The sequence below is a fragment of the Pygoscelis adeliae genome, unplaced genomic scaffold (genome assembly GCF_000699105.1).
Source record: "Pygoscelis adeliae isolate BGI_AS28 unplaced genomic scaffold, ASM69910v1 Scaffold47, whole genome shotgun sequence".
NCBI classification, from domain to species: Eukaryota; Metazoa; Chordata; class Aves; order Sphenisciformes; family Spheniscidae; genus Pygoscelis; species Pygoscelis adeliae.
This window is the reverse complement of record NW_008825255.1, coordinates 408,723-428,688: the sequence shown is the minus strand read 5'-3', so window position 1 is coordinate 428,688 and position 19,966 is coordinate 408,723. Positions and strand designations below refer to the sequence as shown.

At 42.1% G+C, this 19,966-nt stretch overlaps 1 protein-coding gene across 1 annotated transcript; it reads right to left on the bottom strand.

Moving 5' to 3' along the window:
* Window positions 1–423: 423 nt before the first annotated feature.
* On the bottom strand, window positions 424–1,271 carry LOC103921458 (GTPase-activating protein and VPS9 domain-containing protein 1-like). The gene has a single exon (XM_009329427.1). It carries the CDS (start codon window positions 1,130–1,132, stop codon window positions 521–523), a length of 612 nt encoding a protein of 203 aa, XP_009327702.1. The 5' UTR covers window positions 1,133–1,271; the 3' UTR covers window positions 424–520.
* Window positions 1,272–19,966: the final 18,695 nt, after the last annotated feature.

The window sequence follows — 19,966 nt, the reverse complement described above, 5'->3', positions numbered from 1 at the left end:
CCCAAGTATTTGCACAAAGACAAAAATCTGTCATGAGGGCTGTAAGGTCCAATAAAACAGTAGATAGCTACCCAGCAGAAACAGTGGTCATTACTGCCAGACAAGGTTTTTTCAGCAAAATATGTCATTATTTTGTGCAATACCTGGCATAATATTTAATATTAGCAAGAACAGCACAAGATCTATTTACACACATTCCAGAATTCATCTTATAGTCACTTTTACACTTTAGCTTCCATCCCTTATAATAGCTTTTATAAAGCACATTTGCAACTCTTCTAAGAGATAAAGGAACACATGCTATCAATTTTTAAGTCAGTATTTTAAGCAAACAGATAAACTTTAGAGCATGCCTTTTCAGCAGTGATGACACAAATATTTTGTTAGCATTTGTCTTACAGGTAGGATGGACAGTACCTTTACCTTTACTGTAGTAACATCAGTTCTAGTGGGGAAAAAAAAAAAAAGGCCAAGAACATTTCTCATACTTCTTTTTTTTTTAAGACTACTTTAAAGTGAATCATACCTGCATCAGATTAAATCTTGCCACCTCATTTATAGGAGCATCAGAAATTATCCCATACTGTTCTGGGTTAACAATCGCAGGACAGATGAAACACGCTAGAAGAAGATCTGTGCACATTGCTCTGACCTCCCCTACCTCCAGCCTGTCTACACATGAGAGAGTTTTGTACATTTGTGACACAATCCATCTCAAGCTGTGAGGAAAACAGTAAGTATTTTGTTTGAGATAGCCAATGAATTTGTTCACCAAGGTCACCAGCTTGGCCTCATTGGAGTCAACCATCTCTTGGACTCTTTGCTTGAACTTTTCTGTGCCTTTCTCTCCAAATAACTTTTCCTGTTGTACTGGGGAGAATCTCTCAATTAACTTGTTTGGATCAGTTTCCAGGTGGTCTTCATCTTCAACAAGAAGCTGCATGATTGGCTCATGTAAAGTTGCAGTAAGAAAAAGTTTTGCAGAAAAGAGTCCTTCAGAGAAAAGTTTGAATAAGATGCTGAATGCACAGGTGCCTCGTCTCAAGAGCCGCCTAGGTTTGTCGCTTTCCTTGAGTTCAAATTCAATCAAGTAACGGAGGACCTGGAGAAGGTAGCTCTCATCCTCCTGCATGATGCAATTGCCATAAATGGAGGTAAAGACTGTGTGAATGACACTCTGAGTGTTGTCCTGGTTGAGCTTCTCTCCAGCAACCAGACAGGATGCAATAAGCCTAGGGTTCTCTCTCAATCTGTTTAGGAATTCTCCATAAGCAGTCTCCTGAAATCCCAACTTGCCTGGCAGAAAAGGACCTGGGGGTGTTGGTTGACAGCCAGCTGAACATGAGCCGGCAGTGTGCCCAGGCGGCCAAGAAGGCCAATGGCATCCTGGCCTGTATCAGAAATAGTGTGGCCAGCAGGAGCAGGGAAGTGATCGTGCCCCTGTACTCGGCACTGGTGAGACTGCACCTCGAATACTGTGTTCAATTTTGGGCCCCTCACTACAAGAAGGATGTTGAGATGTTGGAACGTGTCCAGAGAAGGGCAACGAGGCTGGTGAGGGGTCTGGAGAACAAGTCTTCTGAGGAGCGGCTGAGGGAGCTGGGGTTGTTTAGCCTGGAGAAAAGGAGGCTGAGGGGAGACCTCATTGCTCTCTACAACTACCTGAAAGGAGGTTGTAGCGAGGTGGGTGTCGGTCTCTTCTCCCAAGTAACTGGCGAAAGGACGAGAGGAAATGGCCTCAAGTTGCACCAGGGGAGGTTTAGATTGGATGTAAGGAAAAATTTCTTTACTGAAAGAGTAGTTAAACATTGGAACAGGCTGCCCAGGGAAGTGGTTGAGTCACCATCCCTGGAAGTATTTAAAAGACGGGTAGATGCGGCGCTTAGGGACATGGTTTAGTGGGCATGGTGGTGTTGGGTTGACGGTTGGACTCGATGATCTTGGAGGTCTCTTCCAATCTTAATGATTCTATGATTCTATGATTCTATGTTTTTCAGGCTAAATAAAGAATGGAGGTGCAAACAGTTTGGAGGGAGTCTTCTCTGCCTACAGGTAGCTGAGAGGACTGGGTTAGATTAAGAACACCTCTGCAAGCACCTGCTGACTTCAGCTGAGGTTGCAAGTGCTCAGTGGGTGTGGGAGCCCTCCTCTGCCACTATCAAATAATTATTACTGGAGTCGGACCTAACATCAAGGGGCATGTGCCCCTTGTTGTCCTCATCAGTTTGGATTAGGTTCCATAGGAGGAACTGGTGCACAGCTGAACTTTCAGGACATTTTCTGAGTAATCTACACAAAGTTAAACACTTGAGATAAAAGCTTCCTTCTACTATTCTCTGCTGCCCTTCCCTTCCTGTATTTTAATCCATACTTCAGTTCTTTCCCTTAGTTCCTCTTTGTTTGCATACTTTAAACTTTTATTGGTAATTTTCCACTCAGATGAACTGAAGCGTTAACAGAATATATGAAATATTTTTTCTGTGTTTCTTTGAACAGAGCCTTTAACTCAAATCCCACTTGTATTGATCACATTGTAGTCATAGTTAGTCTTGGACTCTGGTCAGAATTTAAAAAGAAAAGTAAATAAAATTAGGAGATTCAGGAATATTTTGCAACTGTTTTCCCACTTAATTGATCAGCTTTTCTTATACACTTGATGAGTGAAAATTTTTAAAGAACTAAAATTTACTTTGCTTTTTTGCTTTTCTCAAATAATAACTTTTTTTTCAAAGTAGATATTTAATATATCTTCAAATTCAAATTGAATTACCTGTATCCGCTAAAGTCTTAGAACCTGGAACCATCTACAGGAGTTCTCCCTTTCACACACTCTTTTTTACCTAAGAACTAAAGGATTTTTAGGGTTTTATTTACTTGCCACCTCCCACCCCTGTCCCAAGTCAGGGTTGGGTATGGCATCCTTCAATTGATGACAAGTGTAATCACTTTAAACATGGGAGACTTATGTTCTAAACTTTCAAGCCAGAGCAAGGAGAAGTGGGGGATTTGTAACCTCTCTTACTTCCCAGCAAGTTCTGGTGGAGATTTCTCCCTGCTCAATTATATTTTCATTTGAGTGCGAAAATGGGAGCAACTATAGAGGCTAGGGATCAGAGATTACCTAGCATGAGCCTTTTGTTTCATTTACTATTTCATCAAAGATCTCATTTAAGGCAAATTATGTAATGCTTGTCCCTCTGTTAAGGTCCTAGACTGGGACAGGCAAGAGGTGAGGTGCTTTCCTTTCAAGGTGCACAAGTCAAAAACCCCTGAGATACATGAGAGAGATGAACCTGAGTCTCCAAAACACATGTGCATGAGTCATCTAACCACTAGGGAACTGTATACACAAGGAGGGGAATTTCTCTTTATCCAGCTGTTTTATGTTGTGTTGCATCAAACAAGTCTGCCAGATCAACTCTCCCAGAGCAAGATAAGCAGATGAATTCTTGTTTTCTCTAATTGTGTCAAAATTGGGGTCTAAGCTAGATACCTATCTGCTCAGGACTTGTTTGTACTTCATAGTGTGTGCACCAGACGGCAGCAGAAAGTGGGGGAATGCGGCTCGCCAATGTGCCTTTTCAGCTGTGAAGGCTAATTGCATATTTGAGTGTGTTAGCAAGAGTATAGGCAGCAGGTTGGGGGGTGATTATTCCCCTTTATTCAGCAGTCCTGAGGCCACATTTGGAGTACTGTGCCCAATTTTCAGGCCACAGTACGAGAAAGTCATTGACAATCTGGAGAAATTCCAGCCGACGGTCACCAGGATTTGGAGCATGACGTACAAGGAGAAGCTCAGGGAACAAGGTTTGCTTAGTCTGGAAGTGAGAGGGCTTGGTCAGGGGAACTGGAGCAAACTGTTCTGTTCAACTGCCTGATGGAGTTTATAGAGAAGATGGAGCCAAAATCTGCTCAGAGGTGCATAGCTATAGGACAAGAAGTAACTGTCACAAATTGAAGCAAGGGCATCCCATATAGATATAGGAAAAATTCTTTTCTTGAGGGTGGCTAAGCCGTGAACAGTTTCCACAGAGGCTGTGGGATGTTCACCTTTGGAGATTTTTAAAAAACAACAGGACCTAGAGCAACCTCATCTAAATTTGAAGCTGGACCTAGTTTGAGAAGGGGGTTGAATGAGATGACCCCAAGCCTCCTTTTTTACCTGAATTATTCCAGGATTTTTACCAAGGAAATTTATGTCTATGAAGTTAGGTGAGTTTTGAGCCTGCCATTCCTAAATAAATGCTGATCACAGTCATTCAAACAGGTATTTGGACACCAAAGTTCAGCCATATATCTAGCCTTCCCAGACTAGGTTTTTTTACTATTTAGCATTTATAAATGAAGGCCAGTTGTGGACTATACTTTATGCCTTCCAGTATCATCAGGTCCACTTTTGACTAAGAGGCTGTGAGGCCCAGGCAACAGCACCCAGCTATGCACAGGTCCAACAAACTGGATTTACTGCTTAAACACGGGAGAATCTGCACAGCATCACCACTCTTACTGTATGTATGATGCACAGTCTGTCTTGCTGCACATGGGTTATGGATGCTGTACCCAGTGTAGAGTCATACTATGCAATAAATAGTTGGCTGTCCAAGAGTGCTGTGCATATGCAGGAACACTGCTTATGGCACAGTGATCCCTGAAAGTGGACTTCTCTGCTGATAGTCCAAAGTAAGCCAGCTGCAGACTAAAAGCGTTGTAGTTACATAAATCTGGAGCAGTGCCTGACTGAACAGGGATTAGTTGCATTGCTTGTGTGCAGCAGGCACAGTATTCCTGGCATTTACCTTCTGTGCCATCTGTGGGTCACTCTTTGAACTCCACACGTGGGATATAGCCTTATAAATTGTGCTCTCCCTGTTAAATCTCTAATGGAATAGATCCAGTGGCTAGAAAAGACCACTAGGTCTAGTAATCTGGCCTCTTGCATAACAGAAGCATATACTTCCATCCAGTCATTCTCTCAGACCCTAAGCTGTGAAATTTAAGTCTAGACTTTGGGGAGGGGATGGGAAATCATATACTCAGAAGTTGATGGCTCAGACCCTAAATTATACATTGACTTCCGTATGATTTCCATAAAACAAATTACTAAGAACTAATGATTAATTCTTGATTTATGATATTACATTGGTTCTAATTAAGTTTGTATTAATAGTCTTATTCATCATGAGTTGAGGAATTTAGTTGAGGTGTGATTGTCTGAGAAGCCTATACCACAGTAACCCATAAAATTCTTCAGTCCAGGTTTTCACAGTTTAGTATTCCCAAAAAGCTATTTTGTGGTTTTCTTTTTAAAATAAAACATATGTTTTTCTTAATTGTAATTTCACTCTTAACTATGCAGATTTAATGACCTGATGCACCATACCTTACACTTGCATGCTGGTTTTTTTTTTATTTGTTCCTTTTCAAATAGTTCATAAAGTAAGTTAGGCATTGTTTGTTAGCCTAGTGCCATATGACTTCAGGCAAAGCTTTTAATGTATTGATATTGAATAATCCTCTATAATTACAAATGCAAACACCAGCAACGTTTGTGCCATATTAACTCACATCTCATGATCGCTGAATCTGGATTTTTTCCTAATTGAGCTCAGTTTAGTGATTGGTGCATCAAGACTGAAGTACCTGCATCTGTGGGAAATAAGTGTCAGCTGAGAACTTAATGTGTGTACATATAAGTATATATAGTAGTGCAGAAAAAGCTTTATATAGAGAGTATTGCGAGGACAGGAAAGATGCTTAAAACTGACCAGCTCTCTGGCCTGTTTCAAATTTAAGGATTCGTGTCTGTTTCCATTACTGCTCAACTTGGTGTCTTGGCTGGAGTTCCTCAGTGTTATTGGTGATCATTAGTTCCCTGGCCTTCATAAGGGACTGCGTTTTGCTGGTATTGGCAGCACTGACTATTATTGAGATTTATCAAACCTCCTTGTTACAATACCTTCATCTTAGCTTACTTGCAACTTGGCCAACTATTAACCTTTTAGGCTAAAATTTACCATTAGATGATATTGGGCTCACTTTATTTTTTTTCCAGAAAGTTTCAGCCAAAACAGTTTTGCCATTTCCAAGAAAATGCTGGAGAAAATACATTGTGTTGCAATATTAAAACAACCCTGGCAACCTTTTCTTTGACTAACTGTGTACTGTCCATGCTTTGGAGCAAGGAGTTGAAATTTGGTCAGAGTGCTGTAGCCTTTCTGTCAGGAAAGTGCTCCTTCCTGTCCCCATGAAAAATTTTGAGATAATGTTTTGGAAACTCTGAATCAACATGTGCAGAAGTTTGGCTTCTTGGAACTGGACAGCTAAAATCAACTTAAATGATAGCCTATTATAGCTTTGACTGCATACATACTCTGGGAATGCAATGCTTCACGAAACTGCTCTGTATACCTAGAAAATATATGCCCACACAGCAAAATTTCACCTCTACAGTTTCTTGGATGTGATGGCTGGTACAAAGTGAGCAAAAGGGAAGATAACTATTTCAGAGTGGAGAGGGACACAAAGACTGGATAGAAATTGCTGAAACAAGATGAACAAAACCAAGATGGAAACATATTAAAGATAATGATCTTTAGGGGCAATTTGCAGAAGAGTCAGTACATGCAAAAAAAAACTATGTGCTGAAGCCTAGGAGAGAATGCAAAGGAAGAATGCTTCAAAGACTCTCCAACAAAATGTTTTCCTCATGAACTGCAAGCCTGAGTGCAAAATGGATTCCTTTGAAACATCTTGCACTCATGCTTTTGCCACCTTCAAGGCAAGTTTTCAACTTAACATTAGTTTCTGAATCTGTGTACCATTTCTGAGAGGAGTCTGAGTCAATCAGGACCACTTAGTTTCACTGAAAGTTACAGATCTCTCTTTTATTTGCTGTCCACTACTCAAGGTGGGTTCAGTGTATGATGTAATACAGAATGGTTGAGGTTGGAAGGGAACTCTGGAGGTCATCTCAGCCAAGTGCCCCTGCTCAAGCAGGTCATCTAAAGCAGGTGGCCCAGGACCGTATCCAGATGTCTTTTGAAGAAGTATGGGGATTCCACCACCCCTCTAGGCAACCTATTCCCATGCTCTGTCACCCTCACAATAAAAAAAAGTTTCCTGATGTTCAGGAGGAACCTCCTGTGTTTTAGTTTGTGCCCATTACCTCTTGTAACGAGGCACCACCGGAAAGAGCCTGGGTCTGTCTTTTTTTACAGCCTCCCTGCAGATATTTGTACACCTTGATGAGATCCCCCTTGAGTCTTCTCTTCTCCAGGCTAAACAATCCCAGCTCTCTCAGCCTTTCCTGCTATGGGAGATGTTCCAGTCCACTCATCATCTTAGTGGTCCTGAATCCATGCTGAGTACTCCCAATCACTTTCTTGTCCTCCATGTGCGTGGAAGTGGTTCACAGAATTAGCTGCTCCATCACTTTCCAGGGATTGAGGTGAGGCTGACTGGCGTGTAGTTTCCTGGGTCTTGCTTTCTGCCCTTTTTGAAGATATAAGTGACACTTGTTTTCCTCTAGTCTTCAGAAAGATACCTCTCCCAAATGCAGTGATCATTCTAAGATAATAAAAGTATCCTCACAGTGACTTCAGTCAGCTCCCTCAGCACTCATGGGTGCATCCTATCAAGGCCCATGGCCTTATGTATGTCCAGTTTGCTTAAATATTCCCTAACCTGATCCTTTCCACCAAGGGGATGTCTTCCTTGCTTTAGACTTTCCCTGGTCTCCAAGGCTTTAGATTTCTGAAAGCCGGTCTTATTAATAAAGACTGAGGTGAAGAAGGTGCTCAGTACCTTAGCCTTTTTTGCATGTCCTGTGTTACCAAGGGACACTGCTCCATTCAGCAGCAGGCCTACAATTTTCCTAGTCTTCCTTTTGCTACTTAAGTACTTATAGAAACCCTTCTTGTTCTTGACATCATTCACCAAGTGGGCTTTGGCTTTCTTAACTGTATCTCTGCATGCTTGGACAGTGTCTCTGTATTCCTTCCAGGTTGCCTGTCCCTGCTTCCACTTTTTGTATACTTACTTTTTGTGTTTGAGTTTTGCCAGGAGCTCCTTGTTCATCCATGCAGGCCTCCTGGCTTTTTTGTTTGACTTCCTGCTCATTGGGATGGACTGTTCTTGAACTTGAAGAAAGTGATCCTTGAATATTACCCAGCTTTCCTGGGCCCCTCTTCTCTCTAGGGTCTTACTCCATGTGACCCTTTCAAGCAGATCTTTGAAGCTGCCAGAGTCTGCTCTCCTGAAGTCCAGGGCTGTGGTCCTGTTTTTTTGACCTGCTCCCTCCCCTCCCCATCTCATGGTCACTTCAGTCTTCACATACATACCTTAATGAGCCTTTCCTTGTATGAGGTCCAGCAGAGTCCTTCTCCTCATTGACTTCTCTACCACTTGGGTCAGGAAGTTGTCATAAAAGATCTCCAGGAACCTCCTGGACCACTTATGCCTTGCTGTGTTTTCCCTCCAGCAGTTGTCGGTGTGGTTGAAGTCACCCGTGAGGACCAGAGCCTTTGAATGTGAGGCTACTTCTAGCTGTCTGTAGAAGGCCTCATCCACTTGTTCTTCCTGATCAGGTTCCCTATAGCAGACAGCCAGTGCAATATCACACATGTTTGTCTGCTCTTTAATCCTTACCCATAAGCTCTTAGTTGGGTTACCCATCCCCACCCAGAGCGCCATGCACTCCTGCTGCTCTCTCACATAAAGGGCAACTCCCCCGTCTCACCTTCCCAGCCTGTCCATCCTAGAGCCTGTATCTCACCATTGCAGCACTCTGGTCATGCGAGTCATCCCACCATGTCTGCAATAGCACACAAATCTCTAATTCCTTGTGTTTATTCTCCAGGCTGCATGCATTAGTGTACAGGTACTTCAGAGAGACACGCAAGCATGCCGATTTCCCGAAAAGGGTCTGGGGGTTTCCTCATAATGGTGCCTTGCAGGCACTTCCTTACTTACATGCAAATGTTTGAGGTGACTCCACTTAAGCCCTGTTTTGATTATGTGTTCCCTTTCACTTACATCATCCTAGACTTTTTGCTTGTAAACCCTGTCCATCACTGCCTCCCAGGACCACTGGTAGTTCCCTCCCTGTCATTTCTAGTTTAAAGAACTTTTTACCGGCTCAGTAAAACAAATGTTTTGATCATTTACAAGGGCGTTTACTTATGTCACTTTAAATTTTGAGCACTGAGCTCTGCAACCTTAATGGTTTTTACTCGTTATATGAAATTAATTTACAAAACACTTAAAAATGGAAGGTTCTGTACACAATTAAGTAAAAAGGAAGAAGCATTAATGTTTGTTTATCTAGAAGACAGAGTGCCAAGAAGGGAGAGAAGACTTTACATTGCAGTTCTGTCTGTGTAGCAGACTTATATTAATATGTTTTGAGGACTGTTGCCCAAAACTTCCTATTACATTCTTAAAGCTCACTCTGTTTGTGTTGTTTGGACAATCCTCAGGAAAGTGACTGTTTTGCTCAGATATAGCAATGTCTCATCGTTATGGTGGTTCTGAAGTGTTTCTACAGGGTGCAAGGAGTAGGACTTCTGAAAGCTGTCTTGGGCCCAAGACAGGCTTTGGAATTCCCCCACCCTTCCTTCTTGTTGACACTGATAACCCTGGTCAGTTGTGAGTATCTGGATTTGGTGCAAATTTTAGTTTCTCCTTTTTTTTCAGTTACCTTTATTGTCAAGCTACAGGTATAGCTTGACTTTTTCCTACATCAACCAGTACCCACCTGAAAAATCACTTGAAGTAAATACCATCTGAACACTGATAATGAATATTCAGATGCAACTGTTCATTTTGCTTACACAAAATGCCTGAAAATACAAATAAGAAATGGAATCATGAAGTTCTTGATTGCAGAAATGGCTCTTTTAATACAGATTCTAATTTGGATGAGAAACTTCGGAATAAAGTTTGAAGTCTTTTCTTGAGTGGCCTAGAGAACATCATGTATCGGGACAGTTTGAGGGAGCTGTGCTTGGTTTTAATTTGGCAAGTAGGAGGCTAAGGGGCAATCTTATAACAGCCAAGAGCAACTTGAGGAGGTGTTATAAAGATAATGGAGCTGGACTCTTCCGAGAAGGGGCAGGCAGAATAACAAGGGACAGTGATCACACATTGCTATTTGGGAGGTTGGCCATTAGGAAAAGGGGAGGTGGTGCAGCTCTGGAATGAATTGCACACAGGGCCATGGAAATTCCGTTCTTGGGTCTGTCGTGGCTTTGTGTAGCCAAGTCTCAAAAACCTCCAATCTGGTGTTTTTCACAGACTGACTTCAAGCAGCTTGTCCTGGATGGTTTCCAGGGGTCCCTTCCAGCTAACGTTTCTATGATTTTGTGTGTATATCTGTGAGCTTCTGCTTTACATCTTCTAGATTTTTGGCATGTGTAAGGGCAGAATGTCAAAGTTATTTAGATGCCTAACTTCTGTTGAACTCAATGGGTGGTATGGAGTCTTGAACGTGGAAGGGGATGTAGAAGAATAAATTTGCAAGATACTCTTTTCTTCATCTTAATTCAGTTAAAATAAATTCCATACACTGACTGCTCAGGATCCAACTAGTGAGGAAGGGGAGAACCTGGTGTCGTTCCTCAGCAGCAAATGCTCATAAAAAAAATACTCTGGAGTCAGTCATAAGAAGAAGGGCAGGCAGTAAGGTGGAAAATGTATGAAGTGGCCACATGAAGTTAGTCATGGCTGGTGCCCTTTTACTCTTTCTGGTTAAATGAAATAGAAGGTAATACCGAGAGATTACTGAGGTGACAGCTCAGTTTGCAGCAATTTCCCTTGGTTGAGATTTGGAGATGAATAGCTCTTTATATATGGAAACAACTGTTTACCTTTCCCCTGTTTAGCTTCCCCTGGGAAAGAAGACAATTATGCAACAGCAGTGAAAGGGAGAGTGCTTTAAGAAAACTGGCTTTCTTGTATATCTATCCCAAAAACATATTGCTAGGGAGTTTGTCTGTTCAGGCTTGAACTTCTCTGAATGGGAATATGGAAAGCAGGCCAAGGTTGATAACTTAAAATAGCCTGAATGTCCATTGGAGAGGACTGGGTTTGCAGAAAACGGGACAGCCAAAGCCAGTGGATTTAACTTCTGGTAAATCAATTCTGGGGTGGAGACAGAAGGACCCAAAACCACCCAGAGATCCAGATACAAAAATTTAAGGACTGCACAGAGTAGTCTCAACCTTTAAACAATGAAAAATATTGTCTTGATTGGGAAGTTTCCTACCCTTTAAAATGAAGATCCATTAAAATTAAGAAAATCAAGGCTCTCGAAGTTTATTTGAATTCCTGTGTGTATGCACACACATCAATGTTTCACAAACACATCCTCCTCTTAGTAGATTTGCAAGGCATTCTTTAGAGACCCAATTTTAGAAGACTCATCTTTTCAGTTTTAAATGTCCTCTGTCTATAGTAGAATCAAATGGCATGACCTTGAAGTTTCCTTGAGGTCTTCAGTGATGGCCAACTACCATCTGCAGAGCAAGTTGCTTACCATAAATATTAACTTTGTAGATTTTTTCAAAAACATTTGCTCATGGCACAGAAGTTTATTATTAGTCAAGTTGCAGTGAGATTCTAGGACAGGACAGCACAGCTGAAAGTGAAATCAAGTATTTTAAAATATTTTCATTTGCTAAGCCATAATTCATTTTTACAGGCAATGAGTCCTTTCCTATTTTTAATATTGGGAAAATAGGTTTGTTAAACAACGGTAATAGGCTTGCAACTAAAGCATTATAAATGTTGATGGGAACCGCACGCTATTTGAAGTGTATCCCAAGGTCAGACTTATGTTCATTCTGAGGAAAAATACAAGTTGAGATGAAATAAAGAAACTTCAATAAGTGCGTGTCTATTTTTCATTTCTTGGCGGAAGATACAACTGCTAGTTGCTCAAAAGCTGGGGTCAAACCAAGAACCTCTATCCCTAGAGAACAGATTACTTGCAGTTGGTTCCCAGGATAGTTTTGCCAGGTTTCCCACTCTCTGAAATTGACACAAAACTTTAATAACATCCTCAAAATTGCTAAATTAAAAGTAGATAGTTTCTTGTATACAGAATTCAGGGGGATTGTATGTGATAGCTTACCTGCACACTTGCTTGAGAATCCAGGGAGAAAAGTTAATATTGGGCAAATAATAATTCATTTCAAATTATTTTCCTTTGCTCTTTTCCTAATGGTAATCAGGTTTCAGAATTTGCTTGTGTTAACTTTTGGAAACTGTTAGTTTATTAGCTTAAAGTGAAAACAAGCAGCTTTTGTGCTGTTTGATAAACTTGTGTTGTTTCTCAGCATATTGTCTGGGAGACCTCAGAAATTACTTAGAGCCTGATTTTGATTGCTATTGGTCCCATTCTACTTGAATTATGAAATTAGTCATGATATTGACATAAACCAATTTCTACTGTCTTTGTGCTTTAGTGCCTTCAATGAACCAAAATAAGGTTATGGTTAAAGGGGAAAAGAAGAAAGCTGGCCTGCTACATGTGATCTAAAATTAGTTTTCCACAAAATTGAGGTTTAGTAAGACTGTGGGTCTGATAAGTAACAGGCTAAATTATAATACCTAGAGAAAAAAATCTTGTTAGGCCTCAAGGATAGTCTTCAGTTTTATTAAAAATGGTTTTATTGCAATTCAAACCCAAACTATTAAGAGGTCTATCTTATAGAAGTAAATTTAGGCTTATGGGAGAGTTGAGAGCAAATTACGTCAAAAAACCCAATATCTTTTTTCTGTTATCATCTCCTTGCTAATAGCCTTCTGAATTCTTATATTTCTCTTTGTGAAAGAGAAAAGTATCTATGTAAGAGTGAATTTAGCTTCTGTTGCCCAGCTATTATAAACTGCATTATTTACAAAGACCCTTCTGCAAAATCTGTATGAAAAGGACATGCTACAAAAATTATTCACTGGATAGTGTCACACAATTGTAGGAGATGTGCTTCTTAAAATGGGAATTTGTAGGGGAAAACTGCTAATCACAGGAAACAGGGCTAGAGGGGACCTCAGGACTTCATTTAATTATCTCTCTGCCACAAGGCAGGATCAACTGTACCGAAATTATTACTGAGAGACGTCCTTAAAGATCTCCAAAGACAGACTCCATAAGCTCCCACACAATCTGTTCCAAAGTTTCATTCTCCTTGCCGTTAGAAAGTTAATTTATCTCACTGCTGATTTTTCTATCACAGTGAATATAGGCAACATAGAACTTTTTTTTTTTCTTTATTTTTAAAAGTAATCAAAGTAAACTCAGTTCTATATGAATGTATTTTATCTGTGTCAAGATAGGAACATTGATTCCAAAGCCAGAATAACTCTGCTTCACTGACTGGTAAGAACATACAGGGTACAGAATTACCTGTAAACAGAAAATTCTAAAGTCAGTGGGAGAGGCTGCTTTTTTTCTTTTTCTTTTTTTTTTTTTTTAAATGCACATCACTTTCAGGCCTCATATTGGTTCTAGCTTTGTTCTTGTAAAAGCTGAGAAAGTTTCTACCATTTAATTTTGTGAAACAAGTTCTAAGTAAGTACAAAGGTTTATTTCTTAATGGGCCCTGGGAAGACTACACAGCAGATTGTTGTAGCAAGGTCAAATCAACAAATGTTGTACAAACCAACAATGCAGGTTTTTACTTTCAGATAGTGTATGGCTTTTGGAAGTTAGGTAATTGTTAAATTTGCTAAGACAGGCAGGATATCGTAACTGCAATGCAATATTAGCATGCTGACCATAAAAATTAACAATGAAACCAACAGATTATTTAGGTGTGAGCATAATATATGGATTTAGAAAGCTTTGAGTACACCCTTCCAGGTCAGATGCAATTTAGCTGAAGGATCTGAAAATATTTTTGTATGTCCAGGGTAACTCAAATGTTTGTGTCATTTTTTAATATTCTTGACTTCTTTGTCCTTTGCTTTGTTAATACAATGACAGGACTTTTGTGTACTATGTTAATGTAATTTTGGATTTCATTTTTTAAACTTAATTATTAATATTCATGTATATAATAACTAAAAATAATAAACTGCTTCCCAGAGGAAGTGGGAAGTGGTTTCCTTAGTGTTTCTTCACGGAACAAGAGCTCAGAGGATGAAGAAATAAAGATATCACATGATACATAATGTAAACCCAAACTAAGGCTCCTCAGCTAAATGTAAATAGCCAGCAGGTTGTCTTTTACAACAAACAGTTTTACCAAAATAAGGGTAATACCTTCTTTAATGTTGTTCTTGCTCTTTTTGTTGTTTTTGGGAAATCATGGGTTCAGCTGTAGGAGCTTTAGACTGTCTAAACTTGCTGCAAGTGTACTGTACTGTAAAAAGCTGCATTCCAAGTTTTCAGTCATGCAATAGAAGAAAAAATTCCAGTAAGTATCTCTTTCAAGGTCAGCTTGCGTTCATCAGTGAGACCAGATAGCCAGGCACACTTAATACTAAAACCATTTAATATGACTAAAAGCCTTGGACATTTAATACGTTAGACCTGGGGGCACCAAAGCCCAAATTCCAGATCTTCCAAACTACTCGCAACTTAAATCTAGCCCAGGAGGCATCTGGAGTCCTGAGGTGCTTATATTTTTTCTGTTAAAAATTTTCTAAGGGCTTGGTGGTCTGCTCCTGGGCAGGCCAGAATGGTTCAAATCTTGACAGTACTGTATAGTCAAGCACCTAACTTATACCTAGTCTCACTGTATTTCATAAGGAAGGTATTCTGCCCTTTGCATCCCTGTTGGATGCATCACAAACCAATAACTGACCTTGACATGATAGCTGGGTGGCACCTCCAGCAATACTCCACTGCCAGCAGTTCCTTCTTTTCACATTCCCTTCTGTTGGTTGGATCATTCACTCAAAGGCGCAAGAAGGAAACATGGTCCTATTGCCCAGAGTTAGGAGTCAGCAGGGAGGCCATGAAACTACAGATGGGGTATAACTGGGAATTTGTATCTTTTGTGGACTCCTTTTAATATGAAGAGTGCTGATTAGTGATCTTAAAGGATGACCCGTGAATCTGTGAAAACATCTTTAGCTGCTAGTACATGTTGTATGGTGGCTGTTTTTGGGAATCCTGGAGGTCTCTGTAAACACATTGCCTCCTTAGGTGTCTAACCGTGAAAAGTGCAGTGGCTCTCAGAAGGAAGTTACTGAGTGGCCACTGGTTTTCCTAGTGGAACTGTTTGAGTGTAAAAACTGTAAACTCTTCTCTGGGGTGCAGTTATCCTCAGAAAGTTACTTAATCTTATAGCAGAAGTTTTGGGAAATAGTCATCCTCTATGTAGAATGTGATAATACTAGGAAGAGCATGGTGCTTCCTAAAGACTTGCTTCCTTGTGTGAGGCATGGGCAGAGTGTGGGAGAGGAGGTAGAAGTAACCCAAGGAACTCCTGTGGGAGATTCCTGCGTTTTGGGCTGTCAATGCAATCACAACTCTGATAAATGGCTCAAATTCTTACTTTATCTGTATCCAGAAAGACATTTGCAACCAAACGTCATTACCTCAGGTCATCTTTCCACTGATTGCTATTTTCTCTAAGTTCTCAAGTGAACAGTGAAGTTTCTTGTGTGTTCTTTTTTTAAACTATATCTGTCATGTCAAGGTTAAAAAGCTGTGGGTAAATAAACATACTGTTGGTATTAGGCAGAACAGCTAATCTAGAGTGAAGCTGATTTATATGTTGTGAGTTGTAAAATACTGGAAATTCTCAAGAAGAGATGAAGGCTGTGATAGCACTGTTGCACTTATGTTGCATAAAAATAAAGATCTTCAAGCTAATGTAAAGAATATGAATTTTCTTATTGGTTTATTAACAATCAGCATTTCATCAAATCTCCTGAGAGTCAAGCTCATCCTGAAGGTAGTGCAGTCATAAACTCTGGAATTGCAGGACATATGAACCTGGCCCAATACATTTCTCTCTGACAGTTCATTCTATTTCAATTTGATTTCTCTCATGAAAGATAAGGGGAAAAGGAAGCTCTGAAGCATTTGCAGGGTATCATGTGAAAGTAGTTGCCAAGTTTACAACTAGATTTATCCTTTGCTGACATCAGTGGGAACTCCTCTCTGGAGTCTCTTTGGAATTTGGATAAAACTTTTTTACCTTTAAGTGAACAGTTCAGCAAAAACTCATGACCTCAATCACATCCTTTCATAGCAAAGGGAGAATGCAGACTAACACACTAGTCAAGAATACTTCTATTTGGATGACATCTTAAAAGTAGTGCATTGTATTGTTTCCTCCATGTGTCATGATAGATATTTTTAAATGTAAGCACCCTATACTGTAGGTCATGTTCTTATAATCAGCTTCATTATCTTAATTTTTTATGTAAGAAATTGTATGTGTGTGCATAAGTGTATATATGTATATACGTATGCAAGCCCAAGGACAGAACCTGTGTTGTTTTCATCCAACAACAAAAGTTAAGGCATTTCTCAGCTCATTCACTTTCTGAACATAGAATCCCATGTTTAAAGAAGAAAAAAATAATAAAGGAACCATAGTGATAAAGACAGATGGGTGCACTTGTCTCATTCAGTGACCATGTTCATCCAGAAACAATTAAAAGACAGCCATGAAGGGAATATATTCTATGCAGCCTGTTGTAGAATTCCCTGTGCAGAGCAACCCTTAAACTGGTAAGATCACTGGTGTGATAACTCTCTCCTAGTTTGAGTGAAGTCCAATTCCATGAAATAGATATTTCAGGAGGGGTTCTGATATGTGAGTGAAAGGGATGACTTCAGCCTCCTTTAGAGCATTGACTAGTGTGCTTCCAGGTAAGTTACAGCTGGGTAAGAAGTATGGTCACAAATTATAGACCTTTTTTTTTTTTTTTTTTACTCCATGTAGGGTTTTTTGCCATCCTTGTTCCTGATCTGCTACATACTGTCTATGGTGTCCCAACAGGTGACACCAGGGCCTGGATGAGGTGATAAGGATGTATAGTAGGCAGGTGAACCTAAGAATTAGGATGCATGTGCAAAAGCTCACTCTCACTTGGAAAGCTCAGGTGGCTGAGACAGTTGGGATGAATGGTTAGGGCCCTAGTTGAGACTCCTCAGTTTTAATGCTTGTTTTTTCATTTGCCATCTTTGTGTGGCCTTGCAGTAGGGATTTAATCTCAGGTTTTTCACATCCTGTGACATCCCCAGCATGTACTGGTGCATGGGCTTGTTCATCCCCAGGAGAGGGAGCCTCAACCAAGGCTTGGACATCCCTACCCTGGTGCTTGGAAGGGGGAGGCTGGGAGAGTGTAAGTGAGGTGTGCTCTGTTGCAGCATTTATGTTAAATAGAATCACTGCGTGCTCCAGGAAATTCTCCCCTCCGGATTTCCTACATTGTTGAGACAATGTTGGAAAGTATTCCCTGAAATGGGTTGTTCTTTGGTTTTGAAAAAACACCCCATGAAAAGCAACTGGATGTTTACTGGGCTCTTTGAAAGGAGAGCTGGACGTGCAGGGGTGGCAGCACCAGCGTGCCAATGTGGACGTAGGTTCCATACCCAGGGCTGACCACATGCTCCCCTGTGCTTGATGGGGTTTGCGCCCAAGAAGTGATGGGTACAGGAGCCTGCTGGGAGGTGGTCTTTGGGGGCACTGGAGCTCTGTCACCCCTCGATGCTTGGCCGCTCCCCACAGGTCTCCTTCTCCCAGCTGGGATCCCGTTGTTCATGGCATATCTGGACAGGACGTAGCGCCGCCATGGGGATCTGCTCTGGGACCTCTCCCTGGCCATGTTCCTCTGGCGGCAGGCAGGAGAGCCAACTCTGCCTTCTTCGTCCTCGTCATCTGATGGCAGCACCCGCAGGACACGATCGAAAGGCCTCCTGCAGAGTGGGCACACAGCTCTTGTCACGGCCCATCACTGGACGCAGCGAAAGCAGAAGCGATGGAAGCATAAGGCCATGCAGGCTGCATTGTTGACTTCTCCCAGGCAGATGGGGCATGGGTGGTCGTCTTCTGATGCCTCTGACTGCCCTACCTGCTGCAGCTGGCTCCTGCTGGCTGTCACAGCAGAGCCACTCTCCTCCAGAGCTTCCTCAGCAGCCGACACCATGTCCTGCAGAGGAAGACATGCAATGTGCCTTAGCTTTCCTCATGCTAGGAAGAGAAAAGCAAAGAAAACCCAAGCAAGCAGTTGGAGAGGATCTCCCAAAGGGTTTCTTTGAGGGCTGAAAAGCACCAGCAGCAGCAGCAGCCCTGTGGGGCAGCCAGACCCATAGGCTGCCCTCCACACCTGCCCTCTCAGCTCCCCACAAAGCATGCTACGCACCAGTCCCAGACCCCCAGACCCCAACATTAGCTCCCAGACAGCCAGCATGGCTTGAGCTAGCAGGGGGTACCTGAAGCAGGAGGTGGTGAGGGAAGACAGAGGAACTCTCCAGGAGTCTTCAGTGAGGCCTGTGGCTCTGGGACAAGTGCTGTGCAGGACCCTGCAGCCAGGCAGAGATGAGAGGAGCAACAGAAGAAGCAACAGTAGCTCAATGCTCAGCAGCCTGCTCTTCTCAAAGCCAAGTCTCAAATCTAAGCCCAAGGTTCTGCTCAAGCCTGCACGCCATGTGTGTGTGCCTGCAGGAGCCCTAGGCAAAACATGCCAGGACAGAGCCTGCGGCTGCTAAAGAGCAGTGAGGTCAGGGCAGTCACAGTTGCTCCATGGTGACATCACAAGGGTCTCTGGGGCTGCCCCCATGACCATCACCCAGCAAGGATGGCAAACAGCTGAAAGGGAGAGAGCCCCTGCTTCACAGGACATTGGTGATCTTTGTGTGACCTTGCAGGGGGTGGAAGGCCTCAGGCTTGTCAGGTCCTGTGATGAGAGGCTGGTGCCCCTGAGCACAACGGCCCAGCAATGGGCAGCAGAGAAATGCAGGTGGGGGAATCCTGGTGACCTCCTCAGTGCCGACAGCACACCCTGACTCATCTCCTCCAAGGGCTGTTAGAGGAGAAGGACTTGTACCTTGTTACCTTGTGATCACAGAATGGTTGAGGTTAGAAGGGACCCCTGCAGGTCACCTTGGCCACTGCCCCTGCTCAAAAAGGCAACAAGCGCCGGTTGCCCAGGACCATGTCCAGACAGTTTTTGAAGATCTCCAAGGATGGAGGCTCCACCAGCTCCCTGGGCAACCTATGCCAGAGCTATGTCACCCTCATGCTAAAAAAATGTTTCCTCATGTTCAGGATGAACCTCTGTTCTCTGGACTCTCTCCAGTATCTCCATTTTTCTGTTGTGCTTGAGGGCCCAGAACTGGACGCAGTACTCCAGGTGTGACCTCACCAGTGCTGAGGAGAGGGAAAGTATCACCTTCCTCAGCCTCTCAGCAGCACTCCTCCCTCCTAATGCAGTCCAGGACACCATTAGCCTCAAGGGCAGAGTGCTGGCTCATGTTCACCTTGGCATCCACCTGGAATCCCAGGTCTTTTTCTCCAAAGTTGCTTTCCAGAACATCAGCTCCTACTTTCTGTCTGTGCCTGAAGTACTGGTGCAAGACTTTGCACTTCTCCTTGTTGAACTTCATGGGGCTTCCATCAGCCCATTTCTTCAGCCTGTTGAGGTCCCTCTGGGTGGCAGAATGACCCTCTGGTGTAGCAACCACTTCTCTTGGTGTTACAACATACGGTTAAAAACTTGAAAACTTGGTCCCTAGCTGGTTTCGAGCTGGTCCATACTTTGTTTCATGCAGTTGTCTGGAGCTGTGGCATTCTCCTCCTAGTACTTCTTTAATTGACTCCTTCTCATAGTTTGTGGTAAATATGCCTTGAATTTCCACATGTAGAAATCTGAAGACTACTAGGTTGTTTCCTTCCTGTGCTGTGTTTAAATTGGATGGAGATAAGGATGGGGCTTTTTTCTTTGTTTGTTTGTTTGTTTGTTTTTCTAAAGAAGAGTAAAGTACAGTGTAAAGTAGTGTTTT

Coding starts and splice junctions, on each gene's coding strand:
- LOC103921458 (XM_009329427.1), bottom strand. CDS start 1,132: ATGCAGGAGGATGAGAGCTACCTTCTCCAGGTCCTCCGTTACTTGATT.